The sequence below is a fragment of the Dendropsophus ebraccatus genome, chromosome 5 (assembly GCF_027789765.1).
Source record: "Dendropsophus ebraccatus isolate aDenEbr1 chromosome 5, aDenEbr1.pat, whole genome shotgun sequence".
NCBI lineage: Eukaryota > Metazoa > Chordata > Amphibia > Anura > Hylidae > Dendropsophus > Dendropsophus ebraccatus.
The window spans coordinates 20,009,343-20,022,494 of record NC_091458.1 but is presented as its reverse complement, the minus strand read 5'-3'; the positions used below and the strand labels follow the sequence as shown (position 1 = coordinate 20,022,494).

Sequence of the window (13,152 nt, the reverse complement as noted above, 5' to 3'; positions counted from 1 at the left end):
GGAGGAGGATGGGATGAGACATGTAGTGTCCGGTATCTGGAGGAGGATGGGATGAGACGTGTAGTGTCCGGTATCTGGAGGAGGGGGTGATGAGATCAGTACAGTACATGGGACTAAAATCCTCAATATGGAGCCATCAGTATCACTCGCCCGAAGTGTCTATCAGATAGTCTGTCCATAATACCATCAATATCTTTGTACCCAACTTTACAAGATTAAAAAAAACTTCAAAGAGTCACTGTCGTATTATTATTATTTTTTTCAGAAATCAATAGTCCAGGCGATTTTAAGAAACTTTGTAATTGGGTTTATTAGCCAAATATGCCATTTTCTGCATTTAAAAAGCCTTTTCCCAGGTCCCCCCCTCCTCTCCTCTTTTCCATCCACTGCAAAAAATCAGGAAATTGTGACTTGTTGCATCAGACACAACCCAGTCTGTTCTATAGAGAGGGGAGGGGGGAGGAGGGAGTTAGCAGACAGCAGAAAGCAGATAATAGAGGATTACAGGCAGGGAGCTGGGTGACAGCTGTAATCAGAGCTCAGAGAGGTCAGTGGTGACATTCAGAGGAGATAAAGTGTGAGGTATTTGTAGATTAACTCTTTGTTGTCCTGTTTTGGTCTTTTATTTACCTCTCTCCATCGGAGAACAATGAAGACGGGGGGGGGGGGGGGGGGGAGCTTCATACTGCTTTTTCATGATAAAAATGCATTTTTCGGCTAATAAACCCAATTACAAAGTTTCTTAAAATCGCCTGTATTATTGATTTATGCAAAAATTAATTTCACAACAGTGACACTTTAAAGTATCACTGTGTTTTTCTTTCTGCAAAAAATCAATAGTCCAGGTGATTTTAAGAAAAGTTGTAATTGGGTTTATTAGGCAAATCTGCCATTATCTCCATTCAAAAAGACTCCCCCTCCCTCCTCTCTCTTATCCACTGCTCATTACCAGGATATCTCGACTCTTTAACATCAGTCGATCCCTGTCAAATCTATGAAGAGGGGAGGGGGGAGGAGGGAGATTAGTCGCAAGCAGAGAGCAGAGAACAAAGGATTACACAGTGGGAACTGTGTGAAAGCCGGTATTCAGAGGTCAGAGAGGTCATAGACAACCATGAAGACAGGGGGGAGAGCTTCAAACTGCTTTTTCATGATAAAAATGCATTTTTCAGCTAATAAACCCAATTACAAAGTTTCTTAAAATCGCCTGGACTATTGATTTCTGCAAAAAAAAAGACACTTTAAAACACAGAGGATGACCTCTGACCTCTTCCTATTCTGCCCTAATCTACGCAGCAAAAATAAGAAAATAAGCCTTACAATATAGGATCTTGTGTCCACCCACCCAGGGGTCTGCTCGATACTGTAATGGTTGACACTGTTTTACCAGAATAAATAGTAGTTTTGCGTTATCTGTAATAAACCGCCGCCCCCTCCCCCCCGTTTTGAATTTGAATTTAGCCGCAGGTACTGCACATGACCCGCGGCTCTATTTATTCTTATGGAGCCGTCAGAAAGAGGGGAGTTCTGTACATCGCTCTCTCTGGCGGCTCCATACCTGCGGCTGTATTCAAAAGAAAGGAGTCAGGGGCCCGATTTGGAGATCGCCGAGGGGTGGGGGACAGGTTATTTTATCTTAGAATAACCCTTTAAAGGGTTGTGCCCTGAGGTGAAGATGGTAAAATTAGATTTATATCACATAGATATATGTAAATGAGGACAAATCTGCTGTTTTAGGTAAAGTAACCTATATCCCTGTTTTTCTCCCCCATGGATTTCATCTCTTGCTGGTTTCTTCATTGGGGTTATCCAGCGCTACACAAGAATGGCCACTTTCTTCCAGAGACAGCCCCACTTTTGTCTCCGGTTTGGGTGCAGGTTTTGTAACTCATTTCCATTGAAGTGAATGGAGCTTAATTGCAAACCGCACCTGAACTGGAGACAAGAGTGGTGCTTTCTCTGGAAGAAAGTGGCCATGTTTTTGTAGAGCTGGATAACCCCTTTAAAGTGAAGGTTTTTTTTGAACCACGTCCCAGTTCCAGCGCGCGGAGCCTGTATATTACTAAGCACCAGCCGTCCTGAAGCACTGGAGGCGGACCAGCCTGTGACCGTGCATGTAGTTGCCATGCAACAGTGCACTCTTTTTCCCACAATCCCTTTTGCTTGCAGGCCCAGTGGAGACTCACTTCCTGGAAATTACTGTTGAACTGAGCGTGCTCGACCTGCCTTAGTGGGTCGTAACCAAGGACAACAGGTTATCAAAATTCTGAAAATTAGTCAGTCTCTATCTCTCATACAGGACTTTGGCAATACATTTCACATCCAGTTTCTTCTCCTTTAAGTGGGTTCTATCTTCTTCGATGATCAGAAGGGGGGAGGGGTCAGTCCCTCTTCCCCTTTAAGAAGAAAAGTAAAAAGAGCTAAGAATAATCACCCTTTCTCTCCTCGAGTTTCTTCTTTCCCCTCCATGTAATGTTGTACAGTTCCGGCTCCTTGAGCACCACTATCTCCCAGAAACAGATCTGCGTTTCTTCTGATAAAACCGTTCGGGGGGGATGAAAATAAATGTAACTTTGATTTATTATCCTGAGTGATATTGTCATTGCAATTTATCCTTGTGGTAAGTACATCATGAAACGACGGAACTACATTGTTAAATCAGAGCGCGGCGGCCGGGCCGTAAAGCTGTCACAGCCGGATGAGACGGGCGCAGGGGGTAGACAAGAACACACCGTACCCACGCTACAATAAAATCATTATGGCGGCACTAAACAAAACAGCCGCATGACAGCGCCGGTAAGTGACTCGCATAAAATGTATTATAGGGAGTCAATGAGGGGAGAGGCCATTAATGAAGAGAGAAATCACATCGAGCGGACGGGCTCAAGGGTACGAGGAGCGGGCGCCACATTGCCAACAGCGGGCAGAACCTTTTTTTGAAATGATACGGATTTGTTGTGGACGGTTCTCCGACTGATAATCTGATCAATTCATGTCTTTTTGCTGAAATCCCGCCACATTGCTGAAACAATCCCATTCAGATGCATGGGGGAAATTTTCGAAATTCACGAATCTCGAATGTCCTTAAGGGTACGTTCACACTTACCGGATCCGCAGCTGATTTTCTGCTGCGGATCCGCAGCGGATCTGCAGCAGATCCGCAGCAGATTTCATTTAGACTGGGTTCACACTGAGTTTTTGCAATCCGTTTTTTGCAAAAAACGGATGAAAAAAGGGATGCTTTGTATGCATCAGTTTTGATCCGTTTTTCCATTGACTTCCATTGTAAAAATAAACGGATCAAAACTAATCCGTTTTTTTTGACGGACACAAAAACGTAGCTGACACTACTTTTGTGTCCTTTAAAAAAACGGATCCGTTTTGATCCGTTTTTTTTTACAATGGAAGTCAATGGAAAAACGGATCAAAACTGATGCACACAAATGCATCCGTTTTTTTCATCCGTTTTTCATCCGTTTTTTTTTGCAAAATACGGATAGAAAAAAACGGATTGCAAAAACGCTGTGTGAACCCAGCCTTAAATAACTGGTTTCAGAAAGTTATACAGATTTGTGATTTACTTGTATTTAAAAATCTCGAGCCTTTCAGTACCTATCCGCTGCTGTATGCTCTACAGGAAGTGCTGTATTATTATTAGTCTGACACAGTGCTCTCTGCTGCCACCTCTGTCCATATCAGGAAGAGTCCAGAGCAGGAGAGGTTTTCTATGGGGATTTGCTGCTGCTCTGGACAGTTCCTGACATAGACAGCAGAGAGCACTGTGTCAGACTGGAAAATAAACATAATTTCCTGCAAGACATACAGCAGCTAATAAGTACTAGAAGACTTGAGAATTTTAAATACTGTAGGTGCAAGTTACAAATCTATATAACTTTCTGAAACCAGTTGATTTGAAAAAAAAAAAAAAAAAAAGATTTTCGCCGGAGTATCCCTTTAAGTCAGCTAAACCTTTGGTTGCCCAGGCATGCTGGGAATTGTAGTTTTACAACAACTTGAGAGCCGGAGGTTCAGTCTCCCTGCCTGAGATCAGTGCTGGTTGTGTTGCAGTCAAAGGGAGGGAGTGCTGGTTATTTAAATAGCCTTCGGCTAAGGGCCCTATTACACAGGACGATTATCGTGCACATTATCGTTATAGTGTTTGAATTTAAACGATCATTCATCACTGACACCAAAAACATCGTTAATCGTTCGCTGTAATTCCGCATTCGTTCACTAATGGTTCAGTGTAATGGTGCGTTTACAATTATCGTTCGTATTTTCTCAAAAACCATCGCATTTGAGCGATAATCGGCTCGTGTAAATGCAGCAAATGATCAATCGACGAGCGAGAAATCATTCATCGTGATCTTTCAACATGTCCTCAAATCGTTGTTGGTCGTTCGCTAAAAATTCACAGATCGCTTCGTGTAAACAGTCTTTCAAAGATTTACCCTATGTGTGAGATGGGCTTAAGCGATTTCTCTAACTATTTTTCTAACGATTCATTTGTCTAAACGCTGATCGTTATGAAAACCAAATTGTTGCTTCAAAATTGTTTAACGATTGATTGGGCGAATTATCGCTCAGTGTAAAAGGACCATAATTTCACATCGTTCCTTCATTTGCTGGAGTCAGATGGGGTAAACGATTGTTGTAGCCATCATAAGTAACAACTATCGTTCTATGTAACATGGGGAACGATCTCGGGTAACTCTTGTGTGCCGTTGTTCATCGTCAATCGTTTAAAAACGCTTTGTCTAATAGGACCAATAGGATAAGCCACCAGGACTGCCTAGTGGTGTCAGACAGTGACGTAAGAATAACAGAGGATCGGCACAGATCACAGAGCTATAAGAGCAGGTGATCTAGAATCGTTATTTCACTGGGAATACGAGGATTTACTAAGACAGGTCAGGAGTGATGACAGGTCCCCGTTATGCTGCGTTTATACGGAACGATTATCGTGCGAATTTGCGCGATAACGATCTAATTCGAACGATAATCGTACGTGTAAACGCTGCAAACGATCAAACGACGAGCGAGAAATCGTTCATTTTGATCTTTGAACATGTTCTCAAATCATCGTTGATCGTTCGAAAAATTCGCAGATCGTTCCGTGTGAACTGTCGTTCGCCGATTTAACCAATGTGTGAGATAGGCTAAAACGATCATAAAAAGGAATTTTCCGTACGATATATCGTACCGTCTAAACGCTGATCGTTATGAAAAAACATGGTTACTCCGACATCGATAATCATACAAATTATCGTTTCGTGTAATCGCAGCATTAGTGTTGTCCATAGTGTAGTCCACAGATTTCCCTCTGTGAGTTTTTTTTGGACCCTTTTTGAAAATCCTTTCCATGGGATGAACATAATAAAGAAGTTATACTTACCCGTCCTGGTGCCTGCGCAGTGCTTCGACCCGCTCCTGGACCCCGCTAACAGACGGATCTTCCATTGCAGCTACATCACGACCCAGCTGACAGATGCCCCGCTCAACCAGTCAGTGATTGGGCCGGGACACCACTGCAGTCACTGATTGGCTGAGCCGGCTTCAGTGACGTACCCTGAAGCCAGGAGAAATCGACGTCCGGCGGGGTATGGGAGCCCGATGATACAGCGCAGGCATGAGGTCTGGTAAGCATATGGTCTCTGTTATTTTCCCCCCACCCCCTGCCCAAATAGATTTTTCACCCCTGCTGGACTCCTTTATTAACCCTTTAAGGACAGAGCAAATTTCGATTTTTGCGTTTTCGGTTTTTCCTCCTTGTGCATAAAAGGCCATAGCACTTGCATTTTTCCACCTAGAAACCCACATGAGCCCTTATTTTTTGCGTCACTAATTGTACTTTGCAATTACAGGCTGAATTTTTCCATAAAGTACACTGCGAAACCAGAAAAAAATTCAAAGTGTGGTGAAATTGAAAAAAAAAACGCATTTTGTTTATTTGGGGGAAATGTGTTTTTACGCCATTCGCCCTGGGGTAAAACTGACTTGTTATACATGTTCCTCAAGTCGTTACGATTAAAACGATATGTAACATGTATAACTTATATTGTATCTGATGGCCTGTAAAAAATTTAAACCATTGTCAACAAATATACAACACTTAAAATCGCTCCATTCCCAGGCTTATAGCGCTTTTATCCTTTGGTCTATTGGGCTGTGCGAGGTGTCATTTTTTGCGCCATGATGTGTTCTTTCTATCGGTACCTTGATTGCGCATATACGACTTTTTGATCGCTTTTTATTACAATTTTTCTGGATTTGATGCGACCAAAAATGCGCAATTTTGCACTTTGGGATTTTTTTGCGCTGACGCCGTTTACCGTACGAGATCAGGAATGTGATTAATTAATAGTTCGGGCGATTACGCACGCGGCGATAGCAAACATGTTTGTTTATGTATTTATTTATTTACTTTTATTTATAACCTGGGAAAAGGGGGGTGATTCAGACTTTTATTAGGGGAGGGGGCTTTTTACTATTAACAATACTTTTTTTTTTACTTTTACACATATACTAGAAGCCCCCCTGGGGGACTTCTAGTATATACACTTGGATCTCTCATTGAGATCTCTGCAGCATAGATATGCTGCAGAGATCCATGAGATAGGCACTCGTTTACTTCCGGCTGCTGCAGCCGGAAGTAAACGAGTGCCGAGCCGGGGACGGCGCCATCTTGGAGCGGTCCCCGGCCGGCTTCATTTGCGGAGATCGCTCCTCCGGGATGTTATCCCGGAGGAGCGATCTCCCCACTAGACACCAGGGATGAAGCTGCGTCCGGTAATCGGATGCAGCTGTCAACTTTGACAGCTGCATCCGATTACTGTATTAGCGGGCACGGCGATCGGACCGTGCCCGCTAATACCTACGGTCCCGGGCTACACGCGGCACCCGGGACCGGCGCGGTTCAGAGCGGGGCCGCCGCGCGGCCCCGCTCTGAACTCCCTTACCGGCATCAGGGCGTAAATTTACGCCCGATGTCGTTAAGGGGTTAACCTCTGGTTTCTGCCACAATTTTCTGAAAAAGACGACAGAGCCTATAGCTGCACCTAGTCTGTGTTCCTTTACCCATCTCACTTATGGCCCTATTCCACGGGACGATTATGGTTCGGATAATCGTTAACGATAAACGATCTCAAACAACCGCTTTTGCGAACGACCTGAAATCGTTTACCCAATTACACGTAACGATGATTGTTACTTATGATCGTTCTTGCGGTCGTCTTGTTCGTCGCTACTGGGAACGACCGAACAACGTCTTATTCCATGCGAACGATTTGCGAGCGAGCAACAATAAAGATAGGTCCAGGTCTCATTATGCGATCAACTGTGCTGACCCAGAGCTTGTGCAGTTCTACAGTTCCCAATGCAGCCAATGGTGGCAGCCACTTAAAGTGGAAAATTTCCAGCGAAAATATGTTTCTTTTAAATCAGCTGGTTTCAGAAAGTTATATAGATTTGTAATTTACTTCCTTTTAAAAATCGCAAGTCTTCCCATACTTAACAGCTGTTGTATGTCCTGCAGTAAGTGGTGTATTCTTTCCAGTCTGGAGAGCAGGAGAGGTTTTCTATGGGGATTTGATGCTGCTCTGCACAGTTTCTGACATAGACAGAGGTGGCAGCAGAGAGCACTGTGTCAGACTGGAACGAATACACCACTTCTTGCAGGACATGCAGCAGCTGATAAGTACTGGAGATTGGAGATTTTTTTAATAGAGGTAAATTACAAATCTGTGTAACTTTCTAAAACCAGTTGATCTGAAAGAAAAAGATTTTTGCCAGAGTACCCCTTTAATGAAAAAAAGAAAAACACAAAGTGTCATTTTATTAAAGAAATGTAAAAAAAATAAAATGATATGCCGTGGAATACTGGCCAATACTTTAGGTTGTGACCCTACCTACACCCAGTGTGAACATTGACTGCGGATCAGGGATACGTGTTGTTCTCTCGGTCAGTGCCGGCAATCAATGTCCTGTAAGGGAACATAGTGATACACAATCATCAGACTAATGCAGAGAGGCTTGATGAGGATGGAGCGGAGATGTATGGGAGGCGGCTGATGATTTCCCCCCAGGACGGGCTGTGCACTGAGGTCCGGCGGGCGGCTTATTAATCAGTGCTGGGATCCTCGCCGTTCCTGTCCCTGCTCGTAATCAGCACAAACTGCACAGGCAGCAGCGGTGGCAGCCGGCTGTCATCTATAGAAATGATACTGGATGCTGTGTGGAGCACAGGAGCGTAACAGTGGGAAAGATTTGCATCCAACAAACACCCCGCTGTAATAAATAGGAGGGTTATTTTAAAAGAATAAATTAACATTTAACGCTCCCCCTTCGTGATATAGCGGCAGCTTACAGTGTATACGGGAATAGATCATATATCATAGATCATAGGCTAGGTTGTGTTTCTCGGAAGCAAATGATTCTCAGTCCAACTTTAAGGGGTTGTCTGCTTTGTATTAGAAGGGTCCCCCCTAATGATAAGCTTATTATCAGCTGTCCAGGGTAACTTAGTAAGGGTCTCATTTTCCTACAGTGCCTCCGCAGGAGAAAGGAAGCATTGCGCTTTTTCCAATTCATATAAGGTGAAACCTTGGATTACAAGTAACGTGATCTGAGAGTGTTTTGCAAAACGCTAATAATTTTAAAAATTGTAGCTCGGTAAATGAGCAAGATTTCTTATTCCGAGCCCCCTGTGTCCCCATGCTGATACTTTATTGGGTGGAAAGCTCTATCATTTTAACCCACTGTTTCTCTGCTGGTGATCGGACACCCTCCGTCTCTCCTCTGTCGCCTGTCCGTGTCACTGCTTCTTCCCTCTGACCCCTGAATTAACCCCTTCACCGATAGCTGCTACAGGCTAGTACCATCACCAGCAGGTTTGCCGCCACCTGGGGAGACGTGTATAGAGGGAGAGTTAACTGATTAACTCCTTCCTTACTGATACAGAACCCCTTACCTACCTTATTTTTGGGTTGTGGAACGAATTGTCCGCATTTCAGTTATTTCTATTTATTTGCTTTGATATAAGAGTGATTTGAACTACACGCACCTCCCCAGACCAAACTATGCTCACAATCCAAGATTCCACTGTAATTGCTTCGCTTTTGCCATATTCTGACCACTATAATTTTTGTTATTTTTCTGTCTATGGAGCTGTGTGAGGGCTGTTTTTTTTTTTTTTTTATATTTTATTTTTTAATATTTTCGTAGTGAGGTTTAGTTTTAATTAATACCATTGATGTAGATAGGTGCTGTTTACTCTCTTTTTATTCTATGGTTTGTATGATGTGACATAAAAAAAAAAAAAAAGAAATAGATCAGACATTTTCAGCTGTTAATTTTTATTTAGACCCCCCCTAGGTAAACAGTACACTGCAATACTATATATTGCAGTGTACTGCTAATTTGGTGAATTACTCATTGACATTATAGCCATGAAGGTCTTCTGAGGGGCCCTGGCTACCATTACAGTGGATCAACCCTACACAGCTGTATTGCACAGGACCCTGATAGCCCAGATAACTTCCTAGATGCCACAGTTACTAATGTCCGTAACATCTAAGCCAGTCTTGAGTGAGCAGGTAAATGATGGAGGAATCAACACAGTATCTCTCCTGTCTCTTACAGCAAAAATGATGACTGGACGTCCACCGAAGAGAAAATTGTCTGAAAGTGGTCACAGCTCCAGCACCGGACCACCTAACCAGGTATGTTTTCTTATGTGATGCTAAAGGGGTTTACCCACAAAAGAGATTCAGTATAGGGGGGGTATGCTCCCCGATTAGGAAAATGGGGATCCCTTGTCTAATCTGGCTGAATATAACGTCCTTTGGATATGCACGGTATCACTCCAGTTGACTGTATAGGCCGCACAAAGATGGCTGAATACAATAGGGAGAAACTGAAGAGTCGGCAGGGGAAAACATAAAACACAGTCCTTACTTAACTTTCCCTGTGTCTGCGATCTGCCGTGTATTCGGCTCTGGGACCCCCCACCGGAAGGCGTTTTCCCCCGAGTTGTGATGACGTCATGAATCGTGGGAGAATGCCTGTCCTGGCTGATGGACAGCCCGCTCAGCCAATCAGTGACTGCAGCAGTATCCCACCCCAGGCACTGACTGGCTGAGCGGCCAGTCCATCAGCCGGGTCGTGAGGTCAGCAGCGCAGGAGATCCCGAAGCCCGGCGGGGGTCCCTGAGCGGCCATCAGGTGCTGAAGAGGCACAAAGAGAGGTGAGTCGGTACTAGGTGAGTTGTGTTATTTTCCTCCGTGCCTCTGCCATATAAAAAATAACCTCAGAGGCCGGACTTCTCCTTTTAAATTTGCTTTGGGAAGTTTTACACTTTTGCACTCCACCTTTCCACCTTTTATTCTTCACAGACTCTTTGGAAAATGAAAGGTGGAATCTGATTTCACTTTTTTAAATCTTCCCCCATGTGTCTAATCTGTTTGCTTCTCTTTTCATTACCCAGAGTTCCTTTCCAGATAAAGCTCTGAAGGACAGCACTTATGGCAGCGCCACATGTAAGTACATCACTAACTGCATTTACTATGTGCATTCAAATAATACGACCCTAAAGGAGATAGATATATTAGAAATATCCCACAGTCAGTGATTGGGCCTGGCGGGAACTTCCCCTTACGTAGGGATGGAGATATGGGATAATAATAGATGTGCATAAACCCCCTGTATCCTTCTTTAAAGTGTCACTGTCGTTCAAATTTTTTTTGCAGAAATCAATAGTACAGGCAATTTTAGGAATTATTAGCCGAAAAATGCATTTTTATCATGAAAAAGCTTGAAGCTCTCCTCCCTGTCTTCATGGTTGTCTATGGAGAGGGGATGGGTGGAGGGAGATGAGGCACCAAAACAGGACAACTAAGAGTTAATTTACAGTTACATCACCGGGCTATCTCCTCTGAAATCAGCACTGACCTCTGAATACGGGCTTTCACACAGGTCCCGCTGTGTAATCCTTTGTTTTCTGCTCTCTGCTAGTGACTAATCTCCCTCCTCCCCTCTCCATAGGCCCGACTGATGTAAAAGAGTTGAGATTTCCTGATAATGAGCAGTGGATGAGAGAGAGGAAGGAGGGGGGACCTGAGGAAAGTCTTTTTGAATGCAGATAATGGCATATTTGCCTAATAAACCCAATTACAAAGTTTCTTTAAGGCTAGGTTCACACTACGTATATTTCAGTCAGTATTGTGGTCCTCATATTGCAACCAAAACCAGAAGTGGATTGAAAACACAGAAAGGCTCTGATCACACAATGTTGTAATTAAGTGGATGGCCGCCATTTAATGGCAAATATTTGCTGTTATTTTAAAACAACGGCTGTTATATTGAAATAATGGCCGTTATTTACTGTTATGTGGCGGCCATCCACTCAATTTCACCATTGTGTGAACAGATCCTTTCTGTGTTTTTAATCCACTCCTGGTTTTGGTTGCAATATGAGGACCACAATACTGACTGAAATATATGTAGTGTGAACCCAGCCTAATTAAAGTGACACTGTCACCTCCTTTTTGCATTCTGACATCTCTATACAGGTGTAAAGGGTAAATTTAGCGTTTTTCATACCTTATTTTATATCATACGTCATGGTGCTTGTTCAAGTAAAAAGTGATCTTTTATCAACTGCAGATTGTGATAAGTGGGCGTCAGCGCCACTTGGTCCCGCCCACAACATCATCGTTGGCCCCACCCCCTCATCGGCCATTGGAACAGGCTGGCCTAAAGGTCTAAGCTCCACCCCCTCTAGGTCGGCCCACCAATGGGCACCAAGGGGGCCGACTGTGACGTTGTGGGCGGGGCTAAGTGGTGCTAATGCCGTGAGGCCCCGCCCACTTAACACAATCTGCAGTTGATAAAAAATGACTTTTTACTTGAAGAAGCACCATGACGTATGATATAAAATAAGGTATGAAAACCGCTAAATTTACACTTTACACCTGTGTAGAGATGTCAGAATGCACAAAGGGGGGGACAGTGTCACTTTAAGCTGCAAAAAAAACAAAAAACGACAGTGACACTTTAAGGGATAATCCCGCCTTATGAATTGATCGCCTGTCCTCAGTGTCAGGCAGGGATCAGACTCCTGGCACCCTCCACTGATCAGCTTCTTTCTTGCTTGCTAGCACATAATCCTGCATTGCAGGTGAAGGTGCAATATTCTGCAGCGTTGCCCTGTTCACTTATATGGGACATAGTTGCAGTTCCTTATACTGCAGGTATAGCTGCAGGTATGAGCGCTGGGAAACACTGAAGAGGCTGCAGAAAATCCGCCTGTCCGTCAGTGACCTAACGCTCTGACGCAGCGAGATGTACAGGAGAATGATCCGCTCTGTCTTGTTTTGTGCATTGTGCTGGGCGACCATTAGATGACAACCACTCCTATCATTGACCTTTATGAAAAGCATATGTCTGTACACCGGACGTCCCTATTCTGTCGTCTCCACGCTTTACCATTTATTTTTTAAGAAACCTTCCTTAGTTCCTTAGTTCTCGCTATTTTTATCCCAGGTGACAGCCGGCATCACTACATTGAGCAATTACAGATCCCGCGGGACCCAGCTTTACCAGACACATGAATAGTAAATCTGCCTGGTTATACTGAGATACTAGGGTGGGGATGTAACACTACCAAACAAGGCGGATTCACTATTCAGGAGTCTGGGAAAGTGGCGCTATCTGTAAGGGCGGCCATATTGGTTATCACTCAACTTTATCTGCAAATATAAAAGGCTGAATAGAGTTTGCATAAGACAATGCTTTATTCGCCAGGTGTATGCAGTCGTTGTTCGGCGCAGAGCTGCAGATTTGGGCAGCGTTGTACGACTATTAACACTTCTCCATAAGATAGGAGGGAAGGGAATGATACTACGGCTGGGACCTATGTACTGCCTCTCCATTTATTGTCTATGGTGGTGGAGATAGGCTATACTTAATAGATGGCAGACTCCGAACCCTATTCTCAGTGACATGGGGGCTCAGCAATCTTTTGGATAGGGGATAAGGGTTAAAGCTTTACTTTCACCTAAAAAAGAGTTAACATACTACACAGGGAAGTTTTGCCAAGACCCCCACCAATTGCTGTGCACTTAGGACTTGTTGCAGAAGATCCTTAGACCTTAA

General features: G+C 43.8%; 1 protein-coding gene across 5 annotated transcripts in view; it reads left to right on the top strand.

Moving 5' to 3' along the window:
- Positions 1-13,152, top strand: part of PIWIL4 (piwi like RNA-mediated gene silencing 4) — a 105,650-nt gene that overhangs the window by 12,526 nt on the left and 79,972 nt on the right. For all 5 annotated transcript variants that reach the window (XM_069969639.1, XM_069969641.1, XM_069969642.1 and 2 more), the window contains exons 2-3: positions 9,640-9,719; positions 10,484-10,535. In XM_069969639.1, the coding sequence (XP_069825740.1) occupies positions 9,640-9,719; positions 10,484-10,535 (132 nt within the window). The remainder of the gene's footprint in view (positions 1-9,639; positions 9,720-10,483; positions 10,536-13,152) is intronic.